General features: G+C 43.1%; 2 protein-coding genes across 4 annotated transcripts in view; one reads left to right on the top strand and one right to left on the bottom strand.

The window, feature by feature from the left end:
* Window positions 1-24,171, bottom strand: part of Ph4alphaefb (prolyl 4-hydroxylase subunit alpha-1) — a 162,327-nt gene that overhangs the window by 7,185 nt on the left and 130,971 nt on the right. For all 3 annotated transcript variants that reach the window (XM_071698771.1, XM_071698772.1, XM_071698769.1), the window contains exon 2: window positions 15,506-15,702. In XM_071698771.1, the coding sequence (XP_071554872.1) occupies window positions 15,506-15,690 (185 nt within the window). In that variant the 5' untranslated portion in view covers window positions 15,691-15,702. The remainder of the gene's footprint in view (window positions 1-15,505; window positions 15,703-24,171) is intronic.
* LOC139768518 (probable helicase with zinc finger domain) lies at window positions 4,106-9,287 on the top strand. The gene is made up of 6 exons (XM_071698762.1): window positions 4,106-4,797; window positions 5,334-5,995; window positions 6,278-6,970; window positions 7,055-7,570; window positions 7,878-8,155; window positions 8,234-9,287. Exons 1-6 carry the CDS (start codon window positions 4,563-4,565, stop codon window positions 8,586-8,588), a joined length of 2,739 nt encoding a protein of 912 aa, XP_071554863.1. The 5' UTR covers window positions 4,106-4,562; the 3' UTR covers window positions 8,589-9,287.

The raw sequence follows: 24,171 nt of genomic DNA on the forward strand, positions 1-24,171 counted from the left end.
ATCACGATATCAACCCCGCGGCGAACGACAGAGACGTTTCCGACACCTGGCAACACCATTGTCCTCGACGATGTCGCCCAACGACGCGACGCGGCGGGACGTCCTCTTGAGAGGAGGAGAAAGAGACGACTTATCTCGCGTCGCGAATCTCTGAAATAGACGTTCCTGTCGATTCGTCCTCGCGTTTAATGTATAGCCGAGACGCGGAAGACTTTTTCGAGCTAAAAACTCAACTAGGGGTTCTCTGTCTAACCGAGACATCTCTAGCGTCGAAGAAGAAATCGTGACAGAAATGCATCACCGCGGGAAAAGACATAAGTCAAGCCTCTCACGAACAAGTTGGGGAAACTAATGATTCTCTCTCTCTCTTTCTTTTCTTTTATAGAGATACATCAAATTGGAAGAGACATATTCACTGCATCCTTTGTAATAATTCTCTCTAAACGTATTCTCTTTGTAAATTAACGAGTGAGAATAAGTATGTATATCATCCGTGGAATAACATGTTCTGCTCCGTGGAGGAATTTAACTCATAATCGGTAGATTCTAAGTTCGATCCCGACTCTCACCCCATCCACAATTTCCTTCGTGAGAATTATCTCGACGTGGAGGGGTTCAGCTATCAAGGGATTAAGATTCTCACTCGCGTGCAATTATGTTTCGTCGACGAGAAACCGCGTCGTGGGGTGATTTTGTTACAGGTGATTCGAATCTGGCCCCTCTTTCCGAGATATAGCCCTATTTTCTTTCTAATTCTTTCGTAATACTCGTAATTCTGCTGAACAGCAAAATTCGGTGTAAATTCGAACGATCATTTATTCAATCCACACGACAGGTCGATCGTTAGCGGAGATGTCTGAACGATAGGAGTCACATAAATTACGAGAATAAACGTGGCAGGTGCGCGTGACTTGGAACGCGCTTCTCTCTTTCTCTCTATTTTTATGTCATCTCCGCGACGTACGCCTCACACCTGACATTCGCAGCTGCCGCGAATTGCGACCGGGCAGTATTCGCTTCGCGTCCGAGCACCAATTGGTTTGGTACTCGTTTATGGTCCGAATAAATCCGGGCCGTCAACATCCGAATACGTTGCGTCGCTGCCGCGCCGCGCCGCGTCGCGCCGCGCTGATGGATCTTAATCCGCTCCATCCCCCGGGGCGGAGTGCACGTGCACACCCGTGCATTATTTATCATCGCTTAAGTGCATCGCGGTGAATCGGCGCGACAAATATAATTAATGAGTACGTACGAGTACATTGCACGGAACGTACCAACATACTGTCGAAAGTGCAACGTTCTCTCTCGAGGACCGCAATAATTTTTCATTAAGACTCCGTTTCCTCTCGGCGCTAATTGAATTTAAACGAAACGGACTCCGCAATATATCTTGCGCTTCGATAAACTGTCGAGACAACGTAAAGGATCTTTCGATTTAATTATTTAATTGCATCAAAGCTGCGCGGTATATGTCGAGGGGAAGAGAAAAATACATAATTTTTCTCTACTATGTATCGAATGTGGACGATCGCTACGCGTGGGATTAGCCTTCCCTCCCCTCCCCATGTAACTGAACGGGTTATCCTGGCAATTTATCTCACAAAGGTACGTCGCACAATCCCCCTTCCCCCTGGATGTCATGATTCGGGAGAAATGCCTGTTACAGAGAGAACGCTTACGGCTAAATGACACGTCTCGATATACGGCTTTATTAAAAACGGAGCATCGTGCGAAAGACAGGCACATAGTCTCTCTCTCTCTCTCTCTCTCTCTCTTCCTTTTTTTTATTCTCTTTCTCTTTCTCTTTTTTTCTCTCCCGCTTTTCCTCTCCCTCTCGATAACGATATAGTTCTTTGTATCGCAGCGACGCAGCGACGCAGCGCCGAGCCAATAACGAAAGCCGTGTCTCGTTAGCGCGATTTTTCACCCCGTAAACCCCGTTCCTCCTGGGTTGTCGGTTGTCGTGTCAGCGCATTCTCGCAGGCAGCGCGGCCGCGCGTCGCCGACGACAGATTTTAATTAACGATACGCGGCCTACGCCAGTCCACGGCACGCCTCGAAAAGGATGATCGGTCCCGGTTTTCCGCCTCTGTCGTGGTTTTCGCTCTCATCCCTCATCTCCCTTCACCACGGCTGACGTCGCGCCCGTATCCCATCACACAGGCGATATCCCATACAGGCGGTCGAGACTTGACAAACCTCTACTTCTTTGATCTTGACAAGAGCTTATTTTAACGGGACTGCACTACTGCAGTCGAGGTTTTCTTGACCATGCTTGACCTGCACCATGCGCGCGAGGTGCTAATTTCTCCGAGTTCACCAACGAGTTAAAACTCGGGGCGGAAGGACCGCAAGACAAAGGGAGCTGCTAAGTGAGAGCTTGAATAAAAGAAAGAAAAAAAATTCACTCCGCTCCGAAATTTACTTCCGAGCTTTACGTCGTTCTCGGCGCTTCGCGTGGAAAAGACAACCATGCAAGTCGGACTGCGTCCGTCATAAAAAAATTGTAGCGTAATCATTACGAGGTACGAATATCCAGTTTAAATTCACGAAAGGACGTACCCGTGTACTCCACGGGAAGGATATCTCTCTCTCTCTCTCTCTCCCTGCAGGTACTTTAATCTCTTCTATCACATTTTTTATCAACATTGAGCGCGCTTTGCTGTTGCCTCTGGTCAACTTTCATGATACTCCCGAGGGTGTTTTTCTCCATTCGCGTCAGCCGCGCAAATGGAATAGCTCGGTGCGTACAGTGTACACTGCGTACGTACATGCCGTCGCGGCATGTTTCGGGGCTGGGGTTTTGTACACGAGTGGCAAAACTACGTCGTCGTTAAAACGAAAACACTCGTAAAAAAGACTATATAAATTATATATATAAATGTATACAATAATAATGATGACAATAAAAATGATAATATATATAGTGATAATGAAATAAACACAATAAAATATAAATATATATACACATAAGAAATACGTATGTAAAAATTAATAAATATGTGTGTATAAAAACTGTATATCTGATTTATATATTTATTTAGCTAGAATAGCTAGATTATCGTGCCCCCCGCGATATACATTCGGATTACTAAGTTTCGCATCGTTTCCCGACTGCTGTTCTCCACGTTCGTGCAGTCTATATCTCACACAATGGCACTCCGTTAAATCGCCTTGATAATTAAAGCTCGATGCGCTCTTCTTTATTCACCTGTCTCTCGTGGGGTCCCGCGTCTGCTAAATCCGCCATTTGCAAAGTGGTCGCCACTCGCCAGTCGGAAAGGCTTTCAACAATTCAACCCCCATCCACCGCGCGACGCGCGACGCCGCGACGTGGGACCTGTCGCTCTTATACCTCAGCCACCCCCTTTTTCAGTGCTTCAACCCCTCTCGGGGAAACTCTCGCGAGAGGATAATGGCGATCGTCATTTAGTCACTCGGTCGGCGCGACGCGGCAGCGCGAAGAATTTGCATGAAAATTTTCTTCCCTGCAGATGCAACTTCATATATCCCGCGATAAAAAGAGAAAGAAAAAGAAAGGAAGAAAAATAAAATGCCTTCAGTGTCAGTTGCAACGTTTCGGGAAATTATTCATAAACTTCAATTTTATGTCCTCGCGCGGGGACATAAAATTGAAGTGAATGGGGAATGGGGGTAAACTCGCCGCACGCCGATTATTCTTTTAGACGCCCAAGCCGAAGAGTGACTCCGAAATTGTTTTTTAATGCAGGCTAGAGCACCGCGTTGCACGAAATGACTCGACGCGATATCCAGACTATCGAAATTTCTAAATTATAATATATTTAATAATATAAAATTAATATTATCAATTATAAAATTTTTCTTTTATTCAAATTTCGGTCGATGTCGACGTATATCCCTTCGCCCTAGCTTCGCTGCGGGCTGCGGGATTGCAAAGGTAAATCCCTGTTGTATCGACTGCGCTATGAGAAGAAGGGATAACGAATATCTCTTTATTATCCACGGTCAATAAAGACGGTAACGAACTGCTCGAGTCGCGCATGCGCGTCGACTGGCGCGGCCCGTGCGGCTCGGCCTCGTACGGCGTACGACGTTCAACGTTGGCCGGTTGGCGGACTGCCGTCAGTCGGTCGTCGGAAACGTTTCGTCATACGAATGGTCGACGCAGGTCGACGATGATGACGGGGTCAACGTGCCGGTCTTTGTCTGCGTGACGTGAAAATCCGAGATCCGAGATCCGAGACGGAGACGTCTGCCAGTCACGCGCGTGCGCGCACGAAAGAAAGAGGAGAGTGAGAAGTGAGAGAGAGAGAGAGAGAGAGAGAGAGAGAGAGAGAGAGAGAGAGAGAGAGAGAGAGAGAGAGAGAGAGAGAGAGAGAGAGAGAGAGAAGAGGAAGAGCAAGAGCCGCCAGCCGCGTGCCGCCCAGTGCCGCCGGTGATGCTCCGTCGCGGCTGACAGTTCTGTGTTCCGTGACGCGGATTTCTCGAGTTTCCTTCGTTCCTTGGCGTGGCCGGTGCAGGCTGCAGGCTACCGGCGACTGTGGCGAGTCGCTGTCGACCGCGAGGCGCGAGCGCCCATCATGGCGGCCACGGAACTGACGGAACACGAGTCGAGCGTGAGCAACGGAAATACGTCGTATCTCACAGACTTCCCCGATCGGATGCGATACGGCTGGTTCAGATCCAACGATCCGGACACGACCCTCACGTGCGAGCCGCTGCCCAACGTGAATATTTATCTGTACGGTAGTGCTAATTGTAGGGTCGTTGGTAAGAGAGGCAACTACGAGTGGAGTTTTACAATCTTTACGACAGGTAAGCGAGATAGGCGTATCTCGTTTGTTTGGCTTTTTCGTTACTTCGCGAAAAAGTGCGACGTTGTGTGTAAGATCCGGCGTTATCGATCCCCCCCCCCCCCTCTACTCCGGCATCATGTCCTGTTAGTAAATCATGATTGTTGCTGATGAAACCTTATGTTTCTGAACGCTACGTTGTTTTGCCGGCGATGGCAGATTTGCAAACACAAAAAACATTTAAGTTAACGGTTCCGAATTTTATTACGTAATATATGCACAATAATAAAATTTTATAATCGTCCAAGAAACTTTTAAGTGACCCTTCTTAATCAGCTACAGCTATACGATACGATTAACACGCTCCTTTTGTTTTGTTTGTCATCGTCGATTTGTTTCTGATGCTCTGACACATATAAAAGTCAAACGACACGTAACAGTAGAGAAATTGTACTTCTAACTTCTAACGCCTCAGCAAGCGACACATTAATACGATTACTTAAGCTATTCTGATTTATCTATTTTGACCTTTGACCCTGTCAATCCTTGGTCCCGAAGGCGGTCAAGAGTTACAGAATGTGGCCTTGATATCTGATGATCATCGAGCCAACTTCTTCCTCAAGTCAGTGCAAGACAAGGACGGCACAGAAATCGGCGTGACGAACGGCCAGGAGTGGCACAGTCCCTGTCCGGGCAACTCTCAAGAAAACAAGAGACAGTACCTGGTGACGGTCGGTTTCACTGCGAAAAAACACAGCACGTATCGGCAGGACCTAGTTTTTGGCTTCCTAAGTCACCCGGTGTACCTTCAGAGGATCTGCGCAGACTATTTGCACATTAAAGACTACGAGCGGATACAGAAGGCGACGTTTTATCAACAATCGCAGATACCGCTGAGATGGAAGGGTCCGTACGAGTTCTATTCGCCCTTTATGCCGCACGCCAATCCACGGGAGACCAAGTTGTCGCGGATCTATCCGTACCCGGACAGACAGAACTTTATTCTCACTCAGAACACATTGTCGGACAATCGGCTGACGCCACGGAACTACCGGGGTCGCATGCACGAGATGATCACTCTCGAGGAGATCGCCCGGCACGAGCAGCTCTCGAGATACAACCAGCTTTCGTGGTTACGTCTCATGGCGCATTACGTACTGTTCAACAGCGACGCTTCCACCATCGCTAAATACACGCCGCCGGGTGAGCTCTTCGCCCAGGTGCGATTCTTTCTGACTTTTAGGAAACTCTTCTTGTCGTTTTTATTCCCTATTCACGCGGTCGCGCGCGTTGCTTCGATCGTTACACGTTACGGTTTGCCTCCATTTTTTGTTTGCGAACGTATGCATTATGTACTTTTCTGTATATCTCGCGTGTATCTTCTGCTAAATTTGCTTAGCACTCAATTACCTATGTTCACTTTCGAATTAAAATCGAGTAACGATCCGTCGTTTCTCTTTCACCTGCTTATATTCAACGCGTGAAATTTATTGTCGTCACAGATCCCACTCAGTCGGGAGATCTTGGATGATACGCAGAGCGGCAGACTCCTGCAGCGTAGCTGTAATAGCGTTCTACTCAAGTTGTGGCGCAAGAAAACCAAGTGTGACGTCTTCGAAGCTCACATTGAAGATAAGAGCTCGCATTCCGTATATGTCAGACTGAGCAAAGAATGCGTGACCTTTTGGGATTTGGAAGCGCACAGCGTGCTCGAGGTCGAAATACAGTTCGTATTGAGTCGTCTTAACTTCTGCGAGTGGCACTTGGCGGTAGATAGTCTGGAGGATATGGACCTGGTGTTCCTGATGGACGAACACCACAAGACCGACAACGAAATTATCCGCGACTTTCTGCAGGTTGACGCTGGTAATCTTAGTATCCTCTCTAGTCTACTTTTGGACTCGCCGCTCAATCAGGAACAGAAGCAAGCAGTCACTGCGATAACGTTATCGATTAAGACTTCTTCACCACCAGTCCTTTTGCTGGGACCATTCGGCACGGGGAAGACATTCACCATAGCGCACATGCTGCGTATGCTCGTACAAAATAAAAACAACCGAATACTTCTGTGTACGCATAGCAACAGCGCCGCCGATCTTTACATCAAGGAATTCTTCCATATCTGGTATAATCAGGATAAACACCCCAGACTTAAACCTGTTAGGATATATTACAAATTGCGTGCTTTGAACACGGTAGGTGAACAACGTTGCCTAGTTTCTTGAGCATTGCAGGGAAAATGGAATGACAATGGAAGCTTGGTTATTCTCGCGATTTAGGTACATCCGACGGTGCAGCAATACTGCCTAATGGACGAACAAGGTCGTTTCCGCGACCCGATTGCAGCAGATTTTCAAGACTGTGGTCTAATAGTAACAACCCTGGCAACATCCAGCTGTCTGATGAGTCTTAAACTATCGCCGACTCACATAGTCATCGACGAAGCGGCCCAGGCTATGGAGTGCGAGGCGTTGATAGCTCTGACCCTGGCGAACCGAGAGACCCGCCTGCTCCTGGCGGGTGATCAGATGCAACTCGCTCCGGAAATCTACAGCGTACTAGCAAACGAGCGAGGATTAGGCGTTAGCCTTTTGGAGAGAATGTACGCCTACTATCCGCCAGAACACCCGTGTCGGATACATCTATGTCAGAACTATCGCGCACACGCGGATATAATCAAGTACACGTCCGAGACGTTCTATGACGGGATGGTTAAACCTGCCAACATGCAACTGCTCAAGCATCCCGTCATGAAACCGTTGATATTTTATGCTGTCAACGGTGCGGAAGAACAGGTACACGGAATTACTTAAAGCATCGGGAAAAATGTAGAATTGAAAAGCTTGGTACAATCTTCCGTACGATTTTTGATTATTTTGTCGTTTTACAGTGCGTATATCTATATATATTTTTATTAAAGATTATTAATATGTATATATGCGGAAGTAAAAAAATATATATGTTATTCTTAGACCGCAAACTTTTTAAATCAAATCTTCCTGTAAAAGATTCGACAATATGGAATACTGTGTTTTCTTGCATCAAACTCTTCAGTTGGACTTTAGAATAAAGAGAACATTCAGATCGATTTCTAATTGTTAGGCTACATGTTCCACGGGATATCACCATGCCACAGAGGCGGAAGAGGTAGCGAATCGTGTCCTGGAATTGAGGAGAGCATGGCCGACGCAACAATGGGGCCCATACAACGAAGGCTCTATTGGAGTCTTGTCATATTATCCTGAACAAGTACAACGATTGCGAATCGAGTTGCGCAAGCGCCTGCTTTTTGATGTGTCTGTCGAGAGGGTGTTAAATGTCCAAGGCAAGCAATTCACTGCAGTTTTTATCAGCACAGTTCGAACAAGGATATCTGACAGGTATTGACTTTAATACTGATGACACAAACACTTTTAGATGACACTTAAACATGGTATCAATTGTTACGATTGTTACAGATCGTCCGCCGAGGTAAAAATCAAGGACTATGGCTTTTTAACGGATCCACGCTTATTAAACACTGCGTTAACAAGGGCTAAGTGTTTTGTGGCGGTCGTAGGCGATCCAGTCGCTCTGCTTACTATAGGTTGCTGCAAAGATCTTTGGAAGAAATATCTAGAAGCGGCTGATCTGTACGGGATGGAACGAAAAGAATTGCAGACGCACCTGAATCAGGTTTCGAAAATCCAAATATCGCCTTTAAACCCGCACGCGAAGGAATTTTTCCCCAGAACACCGCCTTTGTGTTTTGTTCAATATGTTCAAGTGCCGATTTGGTATCCGTTAATGTACCCACCACAACAGCCAATGTGATGAAGCATAACGCGAAGTCCAAAAATTTTTTCGAGATACGGCCATCCGTTTCAAAAATCTCGAAAACATTGTTTCGCTGTTCTACTGTCAGCACATCTTTCGATCGTATCGATCGCCGTAAAACGAGCAACTATATTGAACTTTGGTTACATGGAACGTATGCATTGATTCTACAATTTTTCATTTGTATGATGGTATGAGTGTAAAATGTGTAAAGTGTACATGTAAATTATGTGTTTATTTATGTGTATTAAGATGTATATTAAGAACATTCATTGACCTGAAAGTATAAATCTCTTACTTTTTTTTGATGTACCAATGAATTATATTTACTAACGAATTGTTCAGAAAATATACGTGAATTATATCTCGAATGTATTTGACATTAATGATTGAGGGGCCTATTTTGTAAACATTAACGATATCGTTACATGCTTTGTGCAGCATTTCTGTGGTATATTATATCTGCGCGAAGCACGTAACGATATCGTTAACCGTTTACAGAATAGGCCCCTAAGTCTCTTAAAACGTTCTTCGTTTTATCTAGATGTTTGAACAACATAATTTCATATATGCATGTAATATGTACAGAGCGAGAATTCCATGATTAACTTATTGTATTTAGATTTTCTTCAGATTTAACATCATCGATTATAAGACAAAATGTATTTCTAAATAAAAGATGAGATTATATATATATATATATATATACATATATAATCTTTATGTAACTTTATTCTTATTTAAGAAGAATAAAAATATAATTTCGTAGAAAAGCCTAAATATCATTTCCCGGTTCTTCTCGAGATCCAACGTTACCGTATTCCAAGCTGCGCGAAAATGTACACTCCATTATGCTAATGAACATTTGATAAGCATCTAAAATGTCGCGTGTTAATTATCTCGTATTAATAACGCGATGTTACCCGGAGGGATGGTGTATCAGAACATATAACGGCGACAGGTACATCGCTGATACGCGACCCGGGTATTGTTCTAATGCCTAAAGGCAAAGCACGTAAGCCGCGTGTACACGCAGACACGTATGCTACATGCGTCTTCGATCGTAGCATCCACGAATATTCGATACGTAATTCTATGCCGCGACTTGTCTCCCACGCGATTCGATCTGCCGCTGTTAGCAGTATCGTTTCACAGAATATCCGTGTGTTGATGCTAATTGAACGGGGGTACCGGGTATAGGGAAGGCTTCCATCCAAGGAATATTGCAAGATACCAAGTTTCGTTGACGCAAACAATATGTATTGCATGTCCGATCACGTTAGTAATTTAATTAAAAAACAATTACATTAATCCAATTCAGTGCAAGGAAAATATGAGATATGAAAAAACTCGAAAAAAAAATTATCCCATATATAGCATTAATTGGGATTTGATTGTATTAGAATGCGATTCATGCTGAGGGGTGCGAGCTCTACTGTCGGATAGTCCAATCAGGATTTTATCGGAGGGAGTTTTATTAAAAAATCTTAAGCTTGTTGAATATTCTGCCTTATCGCAGAAAATATTGCAGCAATCCCGGGGGTCGAATGTAACGTGGCGCATACCGCGCGCGATCGATTTCTCGTGCGCAGCGAAAAGGAGAAATATTTTACCGGAATTCCGTCGATAATTCCAATCGTGTTTCCTCTAATTACCGTAAAATTAAATATAGTTAGCGTACACTGGTGAATACGCAAGTTTACGTGCAAATAAACATTTCATTTCTTGATTAACTCGGCCAAATATTTTTGGGAAATGATTTTGATATGTATATCCGTGCGCGGTTCAAAACTTCAAAGAATCAGAATATTAGATATATCCGGTTTTTAACGACGTATATTCAAACCCCACGCTTTCAGCGTGAAGAATAGCCGCGTATAAAAACGTGTGCCTATCAATTACCTATATACTTCATGTTCGCTCGCGAACATTATTTATCTGTTTAAGGTAAGACCTGTACCATCACGGCCAACCTTTGGGACGATAAAAAAAAGAAACGATAAGAGAGGAAAAAAGGAAACACCGTGCAATACCGATAGCAATTAATAAAAGGTAACGAAAGTATCGGGTAAATGAGGATACTCGAGAAAGATTTGTTTCTGCGTTCGCCTACGCCCTCCCTACGCGATCCTCTCGCGAACGATCCTCTCAACGATAAAAACAGATCGATCGCCGGGCGGGACGTTTAATTAGAAGCAAATAGTTACAGGGCGCGGACGCGCTTGTGATAGAACTTTGTTATCTTATCGGAGCCAATTACAACGACGCCGACGCTCTCGCTCTCCCGAGGGAGCGCTCGAACGGCCACCGGTACTGCCGTAATCGCGATTATTAATATCAGTAATGGCGCTTCCGGTGGTTGCATTTCGACCCAGCTCGTTTGTCCTACCAATCCCTAGCTTGAAAATTCAGCTTACTTCGCCGAGGACATTTCCCTCCTTCCTAATAAGCAAATGAGTTATTAACGCGAAGGGTGAAACGAATCTAGATTTTATTCGCGGCGAGAAGCACGATGTTTCCTCGACGAAATGAGTGGAATTCTCGACACTCTCATCAGTCGGCACTTTTCGCATCAGCATCAATGCACCAATTTGCGTGCGCGTAATCGCCAAGTCGGATAAGCGCGTCCGAAAATACTATCCTTGCTCGCAGCAACGCCCGTTTCGTGAGCGAGATAAGACGCTTTTAATATCCGCGAACGACTTACGGAACTTGCGCAATTATCCTGATAGATAGGGCGCCGCCTGCATTTCGCGACGACTCGCGACTGCGTGAAATGAATGAGCGAATTGATGCCGAACAGTTTCGTTACATACGTATATCAACAAATGTTATTTTGAACGAAGAAAAAGCAAAGAATCGCGAACAATCACCTCCGAATCGTATATTAACCGATCACCGCGCACCGGTTGAAATCTGCTATCAAAACTCGTACGGACGCACGATATAATTAACTTGCAATTATACTCTCGCGTCTCGCGTGATCCGCTCGTTTCTATCGAGTTTCTATTGAGTTGCGTTAAATAAAACGATAAATCTTTCCGAGACCTGTATCGCGTATGTACACGCGTGTGTCTTTCCCTTCGGTTAGATTCGCGCTTATTTCAGCTGGTACACGAAATATTTTTCGGATTACAGATAAAAATTCGAGCGCTTAAAAAAACACAAAAATGTAAAGAAAAATGTGCCAAGTATATACATCTCTACACTGAGGGAAAAATATTGTAGAATCAACAAAACAATTTTGTTGATTTTTCAATTTATTGATCCAATTATTTATTTTATTGAATTAAGTACACGTCTATTATTTGAACAAAATGAAATAATTGAATTCTGAAAATGGTATCATACAAAATCATTTTTTTTAAGTTAATGATACATTTTGTTAACTCAATAAAATAATTTTGTTGAACCAAGAACATTAACGTTTTTAAAAATAGTAAATTTATTCAAAGAAATATTTAGTTAATGTTATATTATGTATAATTGATAGTATAAAATATTTAGTTAAAAAGAACAAATCAATATAGTCAACAAACAAAATAGTCAAAAGAACAAAAAGAACAAAATATTTTGTACAAATATTTTGTTAAGTCAATCAAATCATCTGCTTGGCAACATACAATCTTCCGGTTTTATTAAATCAACAAAATTTTTTTTGAAAAAAATAATTATTTCTCTCAGTGTATCTCTTATCGTAATGAAAATCTTTTTCTGCCTAAAAATATTTCATCATTTAACAATGCTCTACAAAATTAATGATAAAAAAATTGATGTGGCATGAAAGATGAGTGAAATCACCATGGTAAGAGATCAAGATATGTAAAGTTAACTCTTTGCATACATATGTCGAGATGAATTCGACACATAGTACTTTGCAATCCTCTGCACAGTTCTCCAAGAATTCAAAATAGTGCGCGATAAGCAAATTATATTTTTGAAATCTCTATAACTTGCTTTAAATAACATGAATTAAATGTTAGATTAGATTCGCCTAATTGAACTAATTCCGGATGCTTTTCGGATTGTAGGTGAAAATATTTGTGTTCCCTGTGGACTCATGCAGATAAAACGGGCGACACGTGCAGTCTTGGCGCGCACGGTAAGCAGTACATAAACGGAAGCGTAGAATCGTACGTTATCTCCATCAGTTCATATACGTGTCCATTATACGCTCGCTTTCGGGGCGTGCTCGCGTGTATGTCTGCGCGCCTTTGAATTCCACTCGTATGAAATGGCTATCCCGTGACTGGATTGCAATCGCCGAACTTTGAACATCCATGCAAAACGGGAAACGGAACGCGTGGCGCGGCGGAGAGAAAAAGGAGAAGAGCCAGGTGCGCCAGCAGGCAGCTTGGCAGGCAGGCAGAAGGAAATCGGCGATATATATTCTTCGCGAATGATTTTCCCCTCGCTACATATTTGATGGTTCGACTATGATGGACGCCGCGGCTACGATGGCTGATTTATCGTTAGCTCGGAGAGAATCCCGGTAGATTACAAACTCCGTTCGCATGAGTAATTATTCGGCATATAACGGTCTGATTCGAGGTGAGACTCGAAACGAAAACTTATTGTCATTACATCGCGCGTCTTCGGAGCGAACGAGCGAAGAGGTGTCTAATTCGCGATTTCGCTGCGCATACCTACATCCACATAGTGCAATGAAGAGTTACGAGTTACGATCAGCTCCGAATCGCATATTATTGATCGATGACGGGATAAGATCTCTGTCTGTCGCCTGCGAAAACTTGTACTTTTGCGCGCGAATGATCTTGACGAGTCGTCGGGATTTCTTGGTGTTACATGTATTTCACAGCATCGAGGACACTGGCTGTTTTAGACTGTTACACAATTTATAAACGCGTTAAAAAGGGATTCCCGTCCGCGGATTTCCGATCGATCCGGAATTAACGAAATTCGCGCAGAAGCGAGTCGGCAGCCGCGAGTGCGGTTTACGCAGGATTTTGGTGCGTGATTCGATTGCGATCGGCGGGTTTTTGAATGGCCATAGAGATTCGAAGCACGGGAATGAGTAAAACCCCGTTCGCGACTCGCGACTCGCGACTCGCGACTCGCGACTCGCGACACGACGAGCGCACGCTCCTCCTCATCGTATCGCGTGTCCGTGACAGCCTGACAGAATTTTCTCGAGAGCGAGTCGCGTGCGGTCGTCGACTCGTGTGTTAAATTCCGCACGGGAAACGGGAACGTCCTACATAAATGTTGCTGAAAACTTTTCCGTTGTCCCACGCGTATTACTCGTTTCGCGTTTCGCCGCTCCCGTTGCGCCGGACAGAAATGCCTAAACTATCCTCTGGATTAATGCGTCGTGGTTCGCGGAACAAGTGCACTGTTCCGAAACCAGGAAACAGAAGAACGTATGTCTGAAAAGTTACTTTCTTAAAAAAAGAATCAAATCTGTGAAAGCTTAAATCATAGACGACGAAATAGAGTAATTAAATCTCATCAATGAGTTCCATCAGATCGAAAATCACGTAAGATAACGCAGATCCTTGGTGTTTATTTGTTTCTTTTATAAGGAAAATATAAGCTTGTGCGAAGTAATAGCGATTTTTAACGTAGTTAAACAATGACGTTACGCTATTATTTTTTCAATGATTATAGGCAACTTTAATGACTTATATTTTGCTCTGTAGTCTGTAACTTACAAGCTACAAAGCTTGTTTTCCTAATTATAATCCCTAATGAAGAGATAATTTCGATTCTACGACTTCGTTTGTTTAGCTTCTCCACAAAATTACATTCCGACCATTCCATAAATGGACTTGATCACTTTGGGATTCACTTTTACGATTATCTCTCCAGCACAAGTGTTACCGATTTTAGTCGGATCGGGATCCAATCTTAATGTATTCACTCTTTTCTTATTCCTTTTCGCTCCATTTCCTTTCTTATTCGCGAAAGGTGGTCGAAGGCATCGGTATCGAATCAGGCAGCATGCCAAATCGCACCCGCGGGAAGATAAAGAAAAAGAAAAGGACAATCGGTCGGGGCGGGAGCCATTCGCGAAAGAGTCTCCCCATGAAATAGCCCTCCTTCCTTAATCACCTTTCGTTTTAACGGTCGCTTTTGAGGAAAGTGGAACGAGGAAACCGTCGCGCCGCGCCGGTAAGTACCTCGGTGATCCACTTTTCATGTTCGATGTCGTCGCCGTATAACTTTGATATCACGTAATATTTTTTATTCGACCAACGTTTAATTAACGCTGGTGTCGCGCCGATCGATAACAATTTTCGCATGATACGTTATAATACAATAAAGTCACACGGTATTCAGGATAACCAAAGAGCTCCAAATTCGATTATTTGCTGTTATATGCATGGGCAAAAAAAAAGAGGAATTTAACAGGACTCGATAGCCAAAATTATTTCTGCAGAATGATTCGTTACATGTGGCTGATCAAATATCGGTACACCGAATGAATATACACGCTCGGTGAAATGTTAAAAAGGGAGAATAAATAAAATGAAAAAATCGACGGCAGCATGCGCGGCAGGGTATCCGTACCAATAGCAGCAGCACAAAGGACTGCAATCTCCCGTATCCGCGGTAAAAACGACGGGGTTATCTGGCGCGGGTTACGCAAGACACGGAAATATATTGAAAACCTCTCGGGACTCTCTGAAAATACGGGCACGCGTTTTGTGGCAAAGTTAAGGAAATCCCGAGATCGACGAAGCGTCTATTTAGCCGCAGGATATTTCGGCGCACCGCGGTATATTACAACGGTGGCTGTGCGATATCTTAATTAATGGGGAATTGAAGAGAATACCATACTCGCAAAAAAATCTCACCAGCGTCTGAGAGTAAGGATAACCGATGTGTGTAACGCGCGCTTTCCTACTTGGTCCTGCGTCGCGGACCAACCGATTCACGACGGTGCTCTTTACCTTCTCAGAGTTGCCAATCGTTGCTCTTGCGCCGTGATGTATCCGTTCAATGTGTCGATCAGCACAGCTTCCGTTTCGAGCAGCTCCTCCATATCCGCCAGGGCGGTGTAAAGTTCTGCCGCGGCATCGCGTGCCGTCACCGACAGCAAAATCGTTACGACGGCTAACAGAGTCGCCTTCCTCATCTCCGACCGATACTGTTAATTAAAAAGATATTTATAAATATATTACCTATAAGTATGTGCACATAAATAATACTCAAATAATATTCATATTTATAAATTTTCTTCATAAAATTATGTATTTGCGGACAAATTCTGTGACGGTAAATATCAAAATGTTTGGACTTCCGTGAAGTCAATATTTCATTTTTCAAGTTTCTTCAATAATTGATAGAATATTGGCATTTCGTCAAAAAAATTTCTGATACATTTCAGAAAGAATTCTGGCGATGAAGTGGGTAAAAAATAGAGATTTTAAGATATTAAGATATGAGACATTTATTTTATTTTAATCAGAGACGATTTAAATTCTTTTTGACAGAATTCTTGAAACGCTATTCAAAACTATTAAGAAAATATTGGAACTCTAGAACTCTTTTCTTCTCAGGAAGAGGTACTCTATAAGTTACATCGAAGTTCTGAAACTGGAGTGCTAACTCCTCGGAGGTGTTTGCTATTTTACTGCTAAAATTGTAATTGACCAATATATAAAAAGATATATATATATATATATATATATATCTATGATCAGTACATGAGACTAAAAGATACGTTTACGACGAACTTAACATCTTACTTTAGGAAAATAAACTTTTGTTTTCATATGTATCCGATCGTGCTTAAGTTCTATCCATTTTCTGCGTCCTCGATTTCGTTTCCGTCTTATTAGAAATTACAAAGAGATTATCCGAGCAATTATTCATACATCATTCAAATAATAATTTACGCTTCAATGTAGCTGTTCATCCCGCTCAAGTTTTACCTCAACTTCGTGTACAACAGGACTGAGTTGTGGTTTGCAAACACACATTGACTCGATCCCATCCTGGCGACATGCCATTGTTCCCCGTAAAAGAGCAACGTGAGAGCCCGGAGCCGCGTACTTTGGCGGACGCCGAAATTTTCCCACGAAAAGTGGAACTCTCGTAGCTTCGCCATCAAAAGCCGCGGACGGGAAAATGATGTGTCACCATGAACGTACGGATTCCCGCGCGTGCGCGTGTTTGTGTTGCGAAAAGTTGCGACTAGCGGAGGACCGGAGTTTGCGCTGATCGTACAACTTATACCTGTCGGATCGACGATTTATTCCGTCACACCGACGATGGCACGTAAACTTCTCTCCCACCTTCCCCTTTCATCCTCTTAAGCCACCGCGGCCGATCTCCCGTCCCGTGTCACTCTTGCGTAGCTTTTCTGCCTCCCTCTCGTTCCACTTTGTGGCCGCGCTCGAGAGCCGTTCTCGTGGCGAGTGGATTGAGAGAGCGAGGCGTGTCAATACGCGAATAACTCGGTATTACGATATTCGATGCTCGTGCAAAGCGCGCCAAGAGATTACGCGCTTAAAGGATCGCGGCCACTTTGAGAGCATTCGCAAACACTTTGTTGAAGTTGAGCTCATCGGTGATAGCTTCTTCTGTCAAGTCAAAAGAGCAATAAGTGACTTCAGAATCATTTAATCACGTCTCGTCTCAATAAAGTTTACGATGTCGATTGTTATGATTCAAACGATAGCTCAAGTAGCTGAAGAAATGCTACAAAAAGTTTAATAGCGATCCCGGTATCGTATATTCTGACGTCAACGGCAGTTTTATCGAATATTTTGTTTCTTCTTATTTTACATTTTCTCAAATAATCTCCATTAAGCTGCACAAATAAATTATTCGTTTAAATAAAAAATTTCCTATGTAAATTGCTATATAAGTAATTTCTAAAACTCATTGAAGAGATTTGCAAAAAAAATTACTAATAACTAGTATAGGTAATATTTATACTCGAGTAATGTAATAATTATTTAATTAAATAATTTAATATAGATATAACTTAAAATTTGCTTAATAACTTAATATATTAATAATTATTATATCTAATAACTTAATTTAATATTTAATATATGACTAATGATATATATTATACAACCAATAAATTAATAAACTGTAGCTACCGCCCACGGCCCTAATTAACTAATTAACTTCTACGACGGGTAATAATTCTTTTTGTGAGCAGGTGAGAGGAATACGGTGGTGAAATGGCAGCGATCCTCGTTGTTTTTCCACCGACGGCTATTTTTTTTTCGCCTATTCCTCTCGTCTTCCCTGCAACGGCCCTAATTACGTGTGCCGTAAATTGGCTCAGCCCCCTCTCGACCCTTAATTGTTTCATTGTCGCGCCTCCAGTAATTCAGCTTGAAGCCACCTTTGAGACGAATTAAACGTGACTGCACCACGTGGTCACGTGTACATGTGACAAAAGGCACGCATTGTTACTTGGTGACACCAAAATATCCCCGTTCTGGCACGGACGAATCGTTTGCGCAGATTTTTCGCCGCGGTCGTTTTCTATTAACACTTTCGCTTATTCGATCCTACGCCCTTTTCCCCCATTCCTTCGGTTTTACTTTTGTCAGATCTACGGGAATGCTCTTTGCGGCGGCAAATTAAAGTATATTTAGAGAGGACGCACACAGGATTCATCTTCAAGAGTTCTCTATCGTTTCGCTATTAAAAAGTTAAAAATCGAGAGAGGAAGTCGTAGAATATTAAATGATATTGTTGTACTTTTGCAAAGATTAATAAAATAACATTAAGAAACGGGAGTTATCTGCATTTGGAGACAACGCGGTGCCGGGAAGATTAATCGACTAGTTAATGAGAACCCTGTTATCGAAAATCGAGTCAAGTATTGTACTTTCTTGGATATATATATAACCTTCATTTACCGCTGCGCAAAGTTAGCTTCTCTAATCTAACTCCATTTTATAGTACGCTGCAGATAAACTGCACGAGACACGCTAGATGTGTGTCTTTACTGTAGCACCATATGGCTTATACCTGTCATAAAAGATTACCAGCACTCTGCAAATTGTCGTCCAAGTTATCGAAGTTATCCAATCAAATCGAAGTTTTCCAACCGCTAGAGACGCACACACATACAAGCAAGGAGAACATAAAATTTATAAAATTATTGAAGTTTCTCGAAAATGTCTATACGCATTATTGCGCATCGTCTTGCAAAGCAAGAGGCATGACGCACGGACAACGACGTAATATAAGCGATGTCTCTTGCTCCCAGTAACCATTTTTTTCGTGGGTCAACGTGACTCCTTTTACAACTTAAGCCCGGCCTTGCGCGGTAATTCGCTCCACGAGAAAGTTTTTTCTTTCGGGAAAGCGCTTAATTAATGCCAGTCCTTCAGCGAGATTACGGGAGTCCGCCCGAATTTTTAACAGGACCAGGAGAATTCAAACAAAAATTACTTCCTCCATTCCGCTATCCGGCATATCGGTCCGCGAGAATTTTGCACTAATTAGCAATTAACCAACTCGAGATCGTCGCGCGCGAGAATTCGTCGGCACGTCTCTTTGTTCGACTCTGGATCGTATGTTATTCATCGAGTCTCAATATTAATCAGCGAATGTCCGCGAAACGCGAGAGACTTGCTCGTAATCGAAATGGGAGACCACGTTGGATGCGCCAGCCGATCCTCGGATGCGGTTTCAATGACGGATTATCCGATCCCTCTAGTCCGGACCTCTAAACTCACGTTATCGAGATATCGCGCGCTCAATAATCCGGCGATATCGCGGTCTCCGTTATCCGGCCCTCGCCTCAGAGAGACGACTGTGAATACCGCTAATAAGAATAAGACCGCGGTGCGACAGGTCGCGCGAGTAAAAAGAGACCGTCGATGATGGCGGTGGTTTTCAAAGCGCGTTGCAGCTTCAAAATGGTAATTTCACGGCCTCGCGAGCATCTCGCCAGCGGCCAATTTAATTCCGGACGGATGATCGCGCCGCGCCGCGCCGCGCCGCGCCGCGCCGCGCCGTCTCGTTCGTACTGTCCCTTTATTTTTCTCCGTCTGCCTTTGTCTATCCGGTCCACGACGCCACCCAATCCCGTTCGAACTTCGAACTCGTTATACACCCCGGACGCGACCTTGCGACTTCCACCCGCTCGCGTTTCTTTTTCGATGGGTCGCTTGCTCGCTCGTTCGCGCCTCTACGAAGGGTCGACTCTTTCGCCCATCTTTTTGTATTCCCCCCCCCCCTCGCGCCCCAGTGACTCTTTCTCTCCCCTTAAATTATTTCGATGGAGATTGCTTCTCGTTAGTATCGATCGGCATTTACAATTACAATATATAGTCAATATAGTGTATACGAAACTTTCCGATCGCCATAAATGAAGCATATCATCGATCAAGCGTTGTCTTCAGTCAATACTCAAAAACTGGTGCTCTATATTCCTACAGATCATTAGATAATTTTTTAGAATATACACAGGCTGTTAATACATTTACAGAGAAAATTACTCGGGAATATACTAGCCGAAAAACATTTCAATGTCTCGTGTTAAAGGAAAGTTATTTAAGTGACGCACGAATATTACAGTGACGGAAACCTACCGCAAGATAAATTGTTTACGAGCAACGCCTCGAACGAAGTTACGTCTATTTAAATTTCTTCCATCGCTATATCCAGCACCATTTTGTCCCAACTCAAATTAATTTAATAACGTGGGGCTCTTATTATTCCGATCCCGTCAAGATTCTCACGGTCCGGAATTTCGACGAGAAATTCTCGTCGACTAAGTTCATCGATTCTATACCTCATTGAATCTAGTCGCCACAGTCGGATTGGGCAAATGAGTAGAAAACGCTCTGCTGAATCACCTCCTTACGCGTTTCTTTACGCTATTTAGAACGAATTAAGGAACGAAGAAAATTTCACCAAGTATTATCGTCGATAATCTGTCTGCAATCTAAAATGCTTTTTTTGATGTCTACAAAAATATCTAAAGTTAAGACCCATTTTATTTTAGCACATAATACTCAAAAACAACCCCATCAACCACTAAGAAGGCCTTAGATATCTCAAAGTGTTAATTAAAATAAAGTAAAGTTCTCGCACTCATTCTATAACATAAATAAAATATTGGTTTTGCGCGCTCCTTCTCCAATCCTTCGGTTTATTTGTCGGGCTCTCGTAAATGTGCGCAAACTTTTGTTAGAATTAAAGGCGAGACTTCCTCAACTGAGCCCAAGTTCTCGAAAACCGGTCTAATGTACCCCGTGAAATTTCGAAACTCACCAATGCCATTGCGCCCTCAATGCGTCGCGCGGTCACTTACAGAGAGCCGCCCTCATGAGACGAGAGGCGAACTTGGCGCGTATTCCCTCGGTAATTAAACTTAAACTTCTCGAGAAGCGATATTGTGTGTATATAGGCTACCGGGAGTATCCTGGAGTATTTCGTTAGCAAGTTCGAGCTGGGGGCTCTGCCCCCCTCTCCACAATCTCCTCTCTGCTGATTTTCCTGATAAGTAGGCAAGCGCGACGTATCACAAGAGATGTCAAATGACTTCCCGAAGAACTTAGCGGAAGTTGCAAAAGTGTCAAGTTACTGCGCTATTTTCCAAAACGCAAAGCGTGAAATGTGTCACACGGTGTCTTTCCAAAGTATCATTAATTTTACTTCAACAAATATCGTAGATATTTGCTGAAGCCACGAGCTTAATATTTCCCTTCCTAAATCTCGGCTAATGTGTCCATTATGCGTTATATATGCCAATCTTATGTACATCAATATTGCAAGTATAAACAATAGAAAAGTGTCTTGTTTTTTCTTCTTTCATAATTTGTATTCGCTTCATCCCAGCGCTGACATCGTGGAGATATATATGCGAAAATAACATAGCGCAATTGCACGATGTGCCTTTTCCGCATAAAGCACGTAGCTGTCGTTCGAATGTAAGCTGGATGTTTACACGAGCTGCGAACTAGCAGGCAATGAATTATTCGCTGCCATCCCCGTTTTCCCATCACGACTGGCTCGAACCTGCTACCGAAGATTTCCGCGGGAAATTTTTTTCCACCCTCGTCACCGACGCGACGGCACAAAGTTCGGTCGTTTAATATCGGAAAAAGATCCGCGAATCCCGTCCAAACTAATGAAGGCAATCGAAACGTGTCAATCCGATATAAATTAATGGAAGGATATCGCCTGGTAACGAAATAATCGAATTATATAGATACCATAAAAAGAAATTAAATGACGTAGCAAATTAAGCATAATTAGCGAAATCAATCCGAAATTAGAATCGCAAATAAAGTATAACGTAATAAATTGTAATAAATGTAAAACAAAATTAAGAATAAATAATTCATATCTCTATATTTATGATAAAGTATCCAATTTATAATAGCTGATTACAATTATCCACGTTTTAATTTGTGTTTCAATTATTTATTTTAAATTATTGTTTATAATTATTGGTAATAATTTGTATAACGTCGAGAGGATTTAATGCGTTTAAATTTAATTCCACTCTTGGAGAACGAAATGGAACGAACGGAGAAGAGAGTGGATGGGGAAGAAGCGAGACAATGTACGCGATGGACTGCGGTTTCTGTATCGCGTGTGTTCCTTCGTCCACTTCACGGCAAGCTTTCAACGTCCGCTCCTCCGAGGGTAGACGTGTGTGCACAGTCGGGGTGGGGAAAACGTTCCAGATCAGTTTCCAAGCCGGCCCTTTTTTTCCCTCCACTCGTTCCTATCGACATCCACGAACCCGTCCGACCCGCGGCGAAATGCGAAACGGTCCACCAGGGATGGGCTTATCGAACGTTACGTCTGGCCGACGTTCTCCATTTTATTTCGCGGTGGGTTTCTCGTTTCTCGGATTTTTATCGCCCACCGCGCAGTATGCGTGTCGTTTCTCTCGCGCGTTCCGCATCTCTATACGACGCGCAGCGCGCAGGCTGTCCTCGAACATACATATTTCTCCACGTTCTCCCCTTCCCCTCCTGTGCACCACGAGCGTTAGAAGACGTCCGATAAAGAAACGGATACGTCGTTATCGATGCGAGCATATTCTGACACCTAGGAAAGTAGTACCCCGAAGCAATACGTGAATGTTTCTTAGAAAGCATTTCATCGGCGCCGCGACGCGACAGCTCGAATATATCTCCAACTTTTTACTGTATTCGTCGGGAAAAATGCTACGAAAAGAGTTAACGATTATTCGATATAATTTCGTTGGGTTTACTCAAGAAAAAAAGTGACGAGTCCGCGGACACTTTGAGATTGTTTTTCGAGCGAGATTTGCAACCGGACAGCCTTACTGTAACGTGAACTAAAGTTATCCTCCGTGTGATACGAATCGCCACAGCGAGCGACAGGCTCTAATTTCCATTCTATTTAATTTCTACAACTTGTTCGCAGCGGTGACGCGAAGTTCGTAACTCGCCCGACAAGCCGAGTTCGCGACTCGATTTACTCTCTCCCATCTCCCATTAAATCGTGTGACTTTCAACGTTTTATAAGATCGCGTAACAGTGTCCGTGATCTGTGATTCCGCGCGAAGTCTCGTCGAAGAAACATTAATTATCTCGTTTACGTGGTCACGTTGCGTCGAGGTTTCGATTCGGAAAAAAAAAAAACAGTTCACAATGCGTAAAGTGGCCCGAAGGAAAAGCATAGAAAATAATGGACCATCGCTGTTTCTGCGATCGGGCTTCTTTTATGTCGCGCCGTTGCCACGTAGCCCTTTTCGTTCTTCAAATTAAAGAGAACGTGCGCGTGAGGTAAAGCGTAAAAGCATACTTCAACGTACTTCCATAAAAGTAATTGATTTCATCTGTTTTTGCGGTGTTTTGTTGCACGCTTTTGTTCACGTCGACTCTGTTGCCGCTCTTATGTCTACCTGCACTCTTTAAATTAAAGGGGATGTGTGCTGAATGCGTGTCACCTTTTTTGCACCGACTTTCCGTCTCCCTTTTCAATTAAATCACGTAGAAGGGTCAGTCGCGCTGGTGGAAGATTTAGAAACAAATTATTTTTTGACATTACCGTCAATTATACAGAAGTAAATTAGTAAATAAAACAAAAAATAATATCATACTCGTTTTTACATATAATGGACTTATATTTAGTCATAGCGAAATAAAGGAGAAACAAAAAAAGATACTCTATCTTACAGTGATATCATTATGATAAAACTATTACAGAGAGTATCACTTACGTATATGTTTACGTAATGTTACAAATTATATCTCAGAGGAGCTGGATGAAACCGCGTAACCGTAATTCACGAGACTGCGAAACGCATTCGTTTTCCTCTTTTATCAATATTGTCGTTAAATAGAATGATTAAATTAAATATCGCACGCGAGCCTTGGATATGTGTAGTTATATAATTGCACAAGAAAAAAAAATATATATATGTATAATATTGAAAATAATATTAATGCGGTCGGAATACATCTGTACTGGATTGCGTAAAAGCGCGCTGCCGTAATCCACGAGATTTGAAGCAGCGCGTAAATCCTGCAAGGTGAGCGGCACCGGATACACAAGTGCATGCACGTACACACACGCACGCACAGGTACGTAAACATAACGTTACGAATAACCACCGAAATTTCACGGCGCGAGTAACAGACTTCCGCCC

This window comes from Temnothorax nylanderi, unplaced genomic scaffold (genome assembly GCF_030848795.1).
Source record: "Temnothorax nylanderi isolate EJ_2023f unplaced genomic scaffold, tnyl_v1.0 TNYL_tig0016_pilon, whole genome shotgun sequence".
Taxonomy (NCBI): Eukaryota; Metazoa; Arthropoda; class Insecta; order Hymenoptera; family Formicidae; genus Temnothorax; species Temnothorax nylanderi.

Excerpts from the sequence above, each read along its gene's own strand:
- LOC139768518 (XM_071698762.1), top strand. The coding sequence starts at position 4,563 with ATGGCGGCCACGGAACTGACGGAACACGAGTCGAGCGTGAGCAACGGA. Across the intron at positions 4,798-5,333 it reads TTTTACAATCTTTACGACAG|GCGGTCAAGAGTTACAGAAT; the intron begins GTAAGCGAGATA and ends TTGGTCCCGAAG. Across the intron at positions 8,156-8,233 it reads CGAACAAGGATATCTGACAG|ATCGTCCGCCGAGGTAAAAA; the intron begins GTATTGACTTTA and ends CGATTGTTACAG.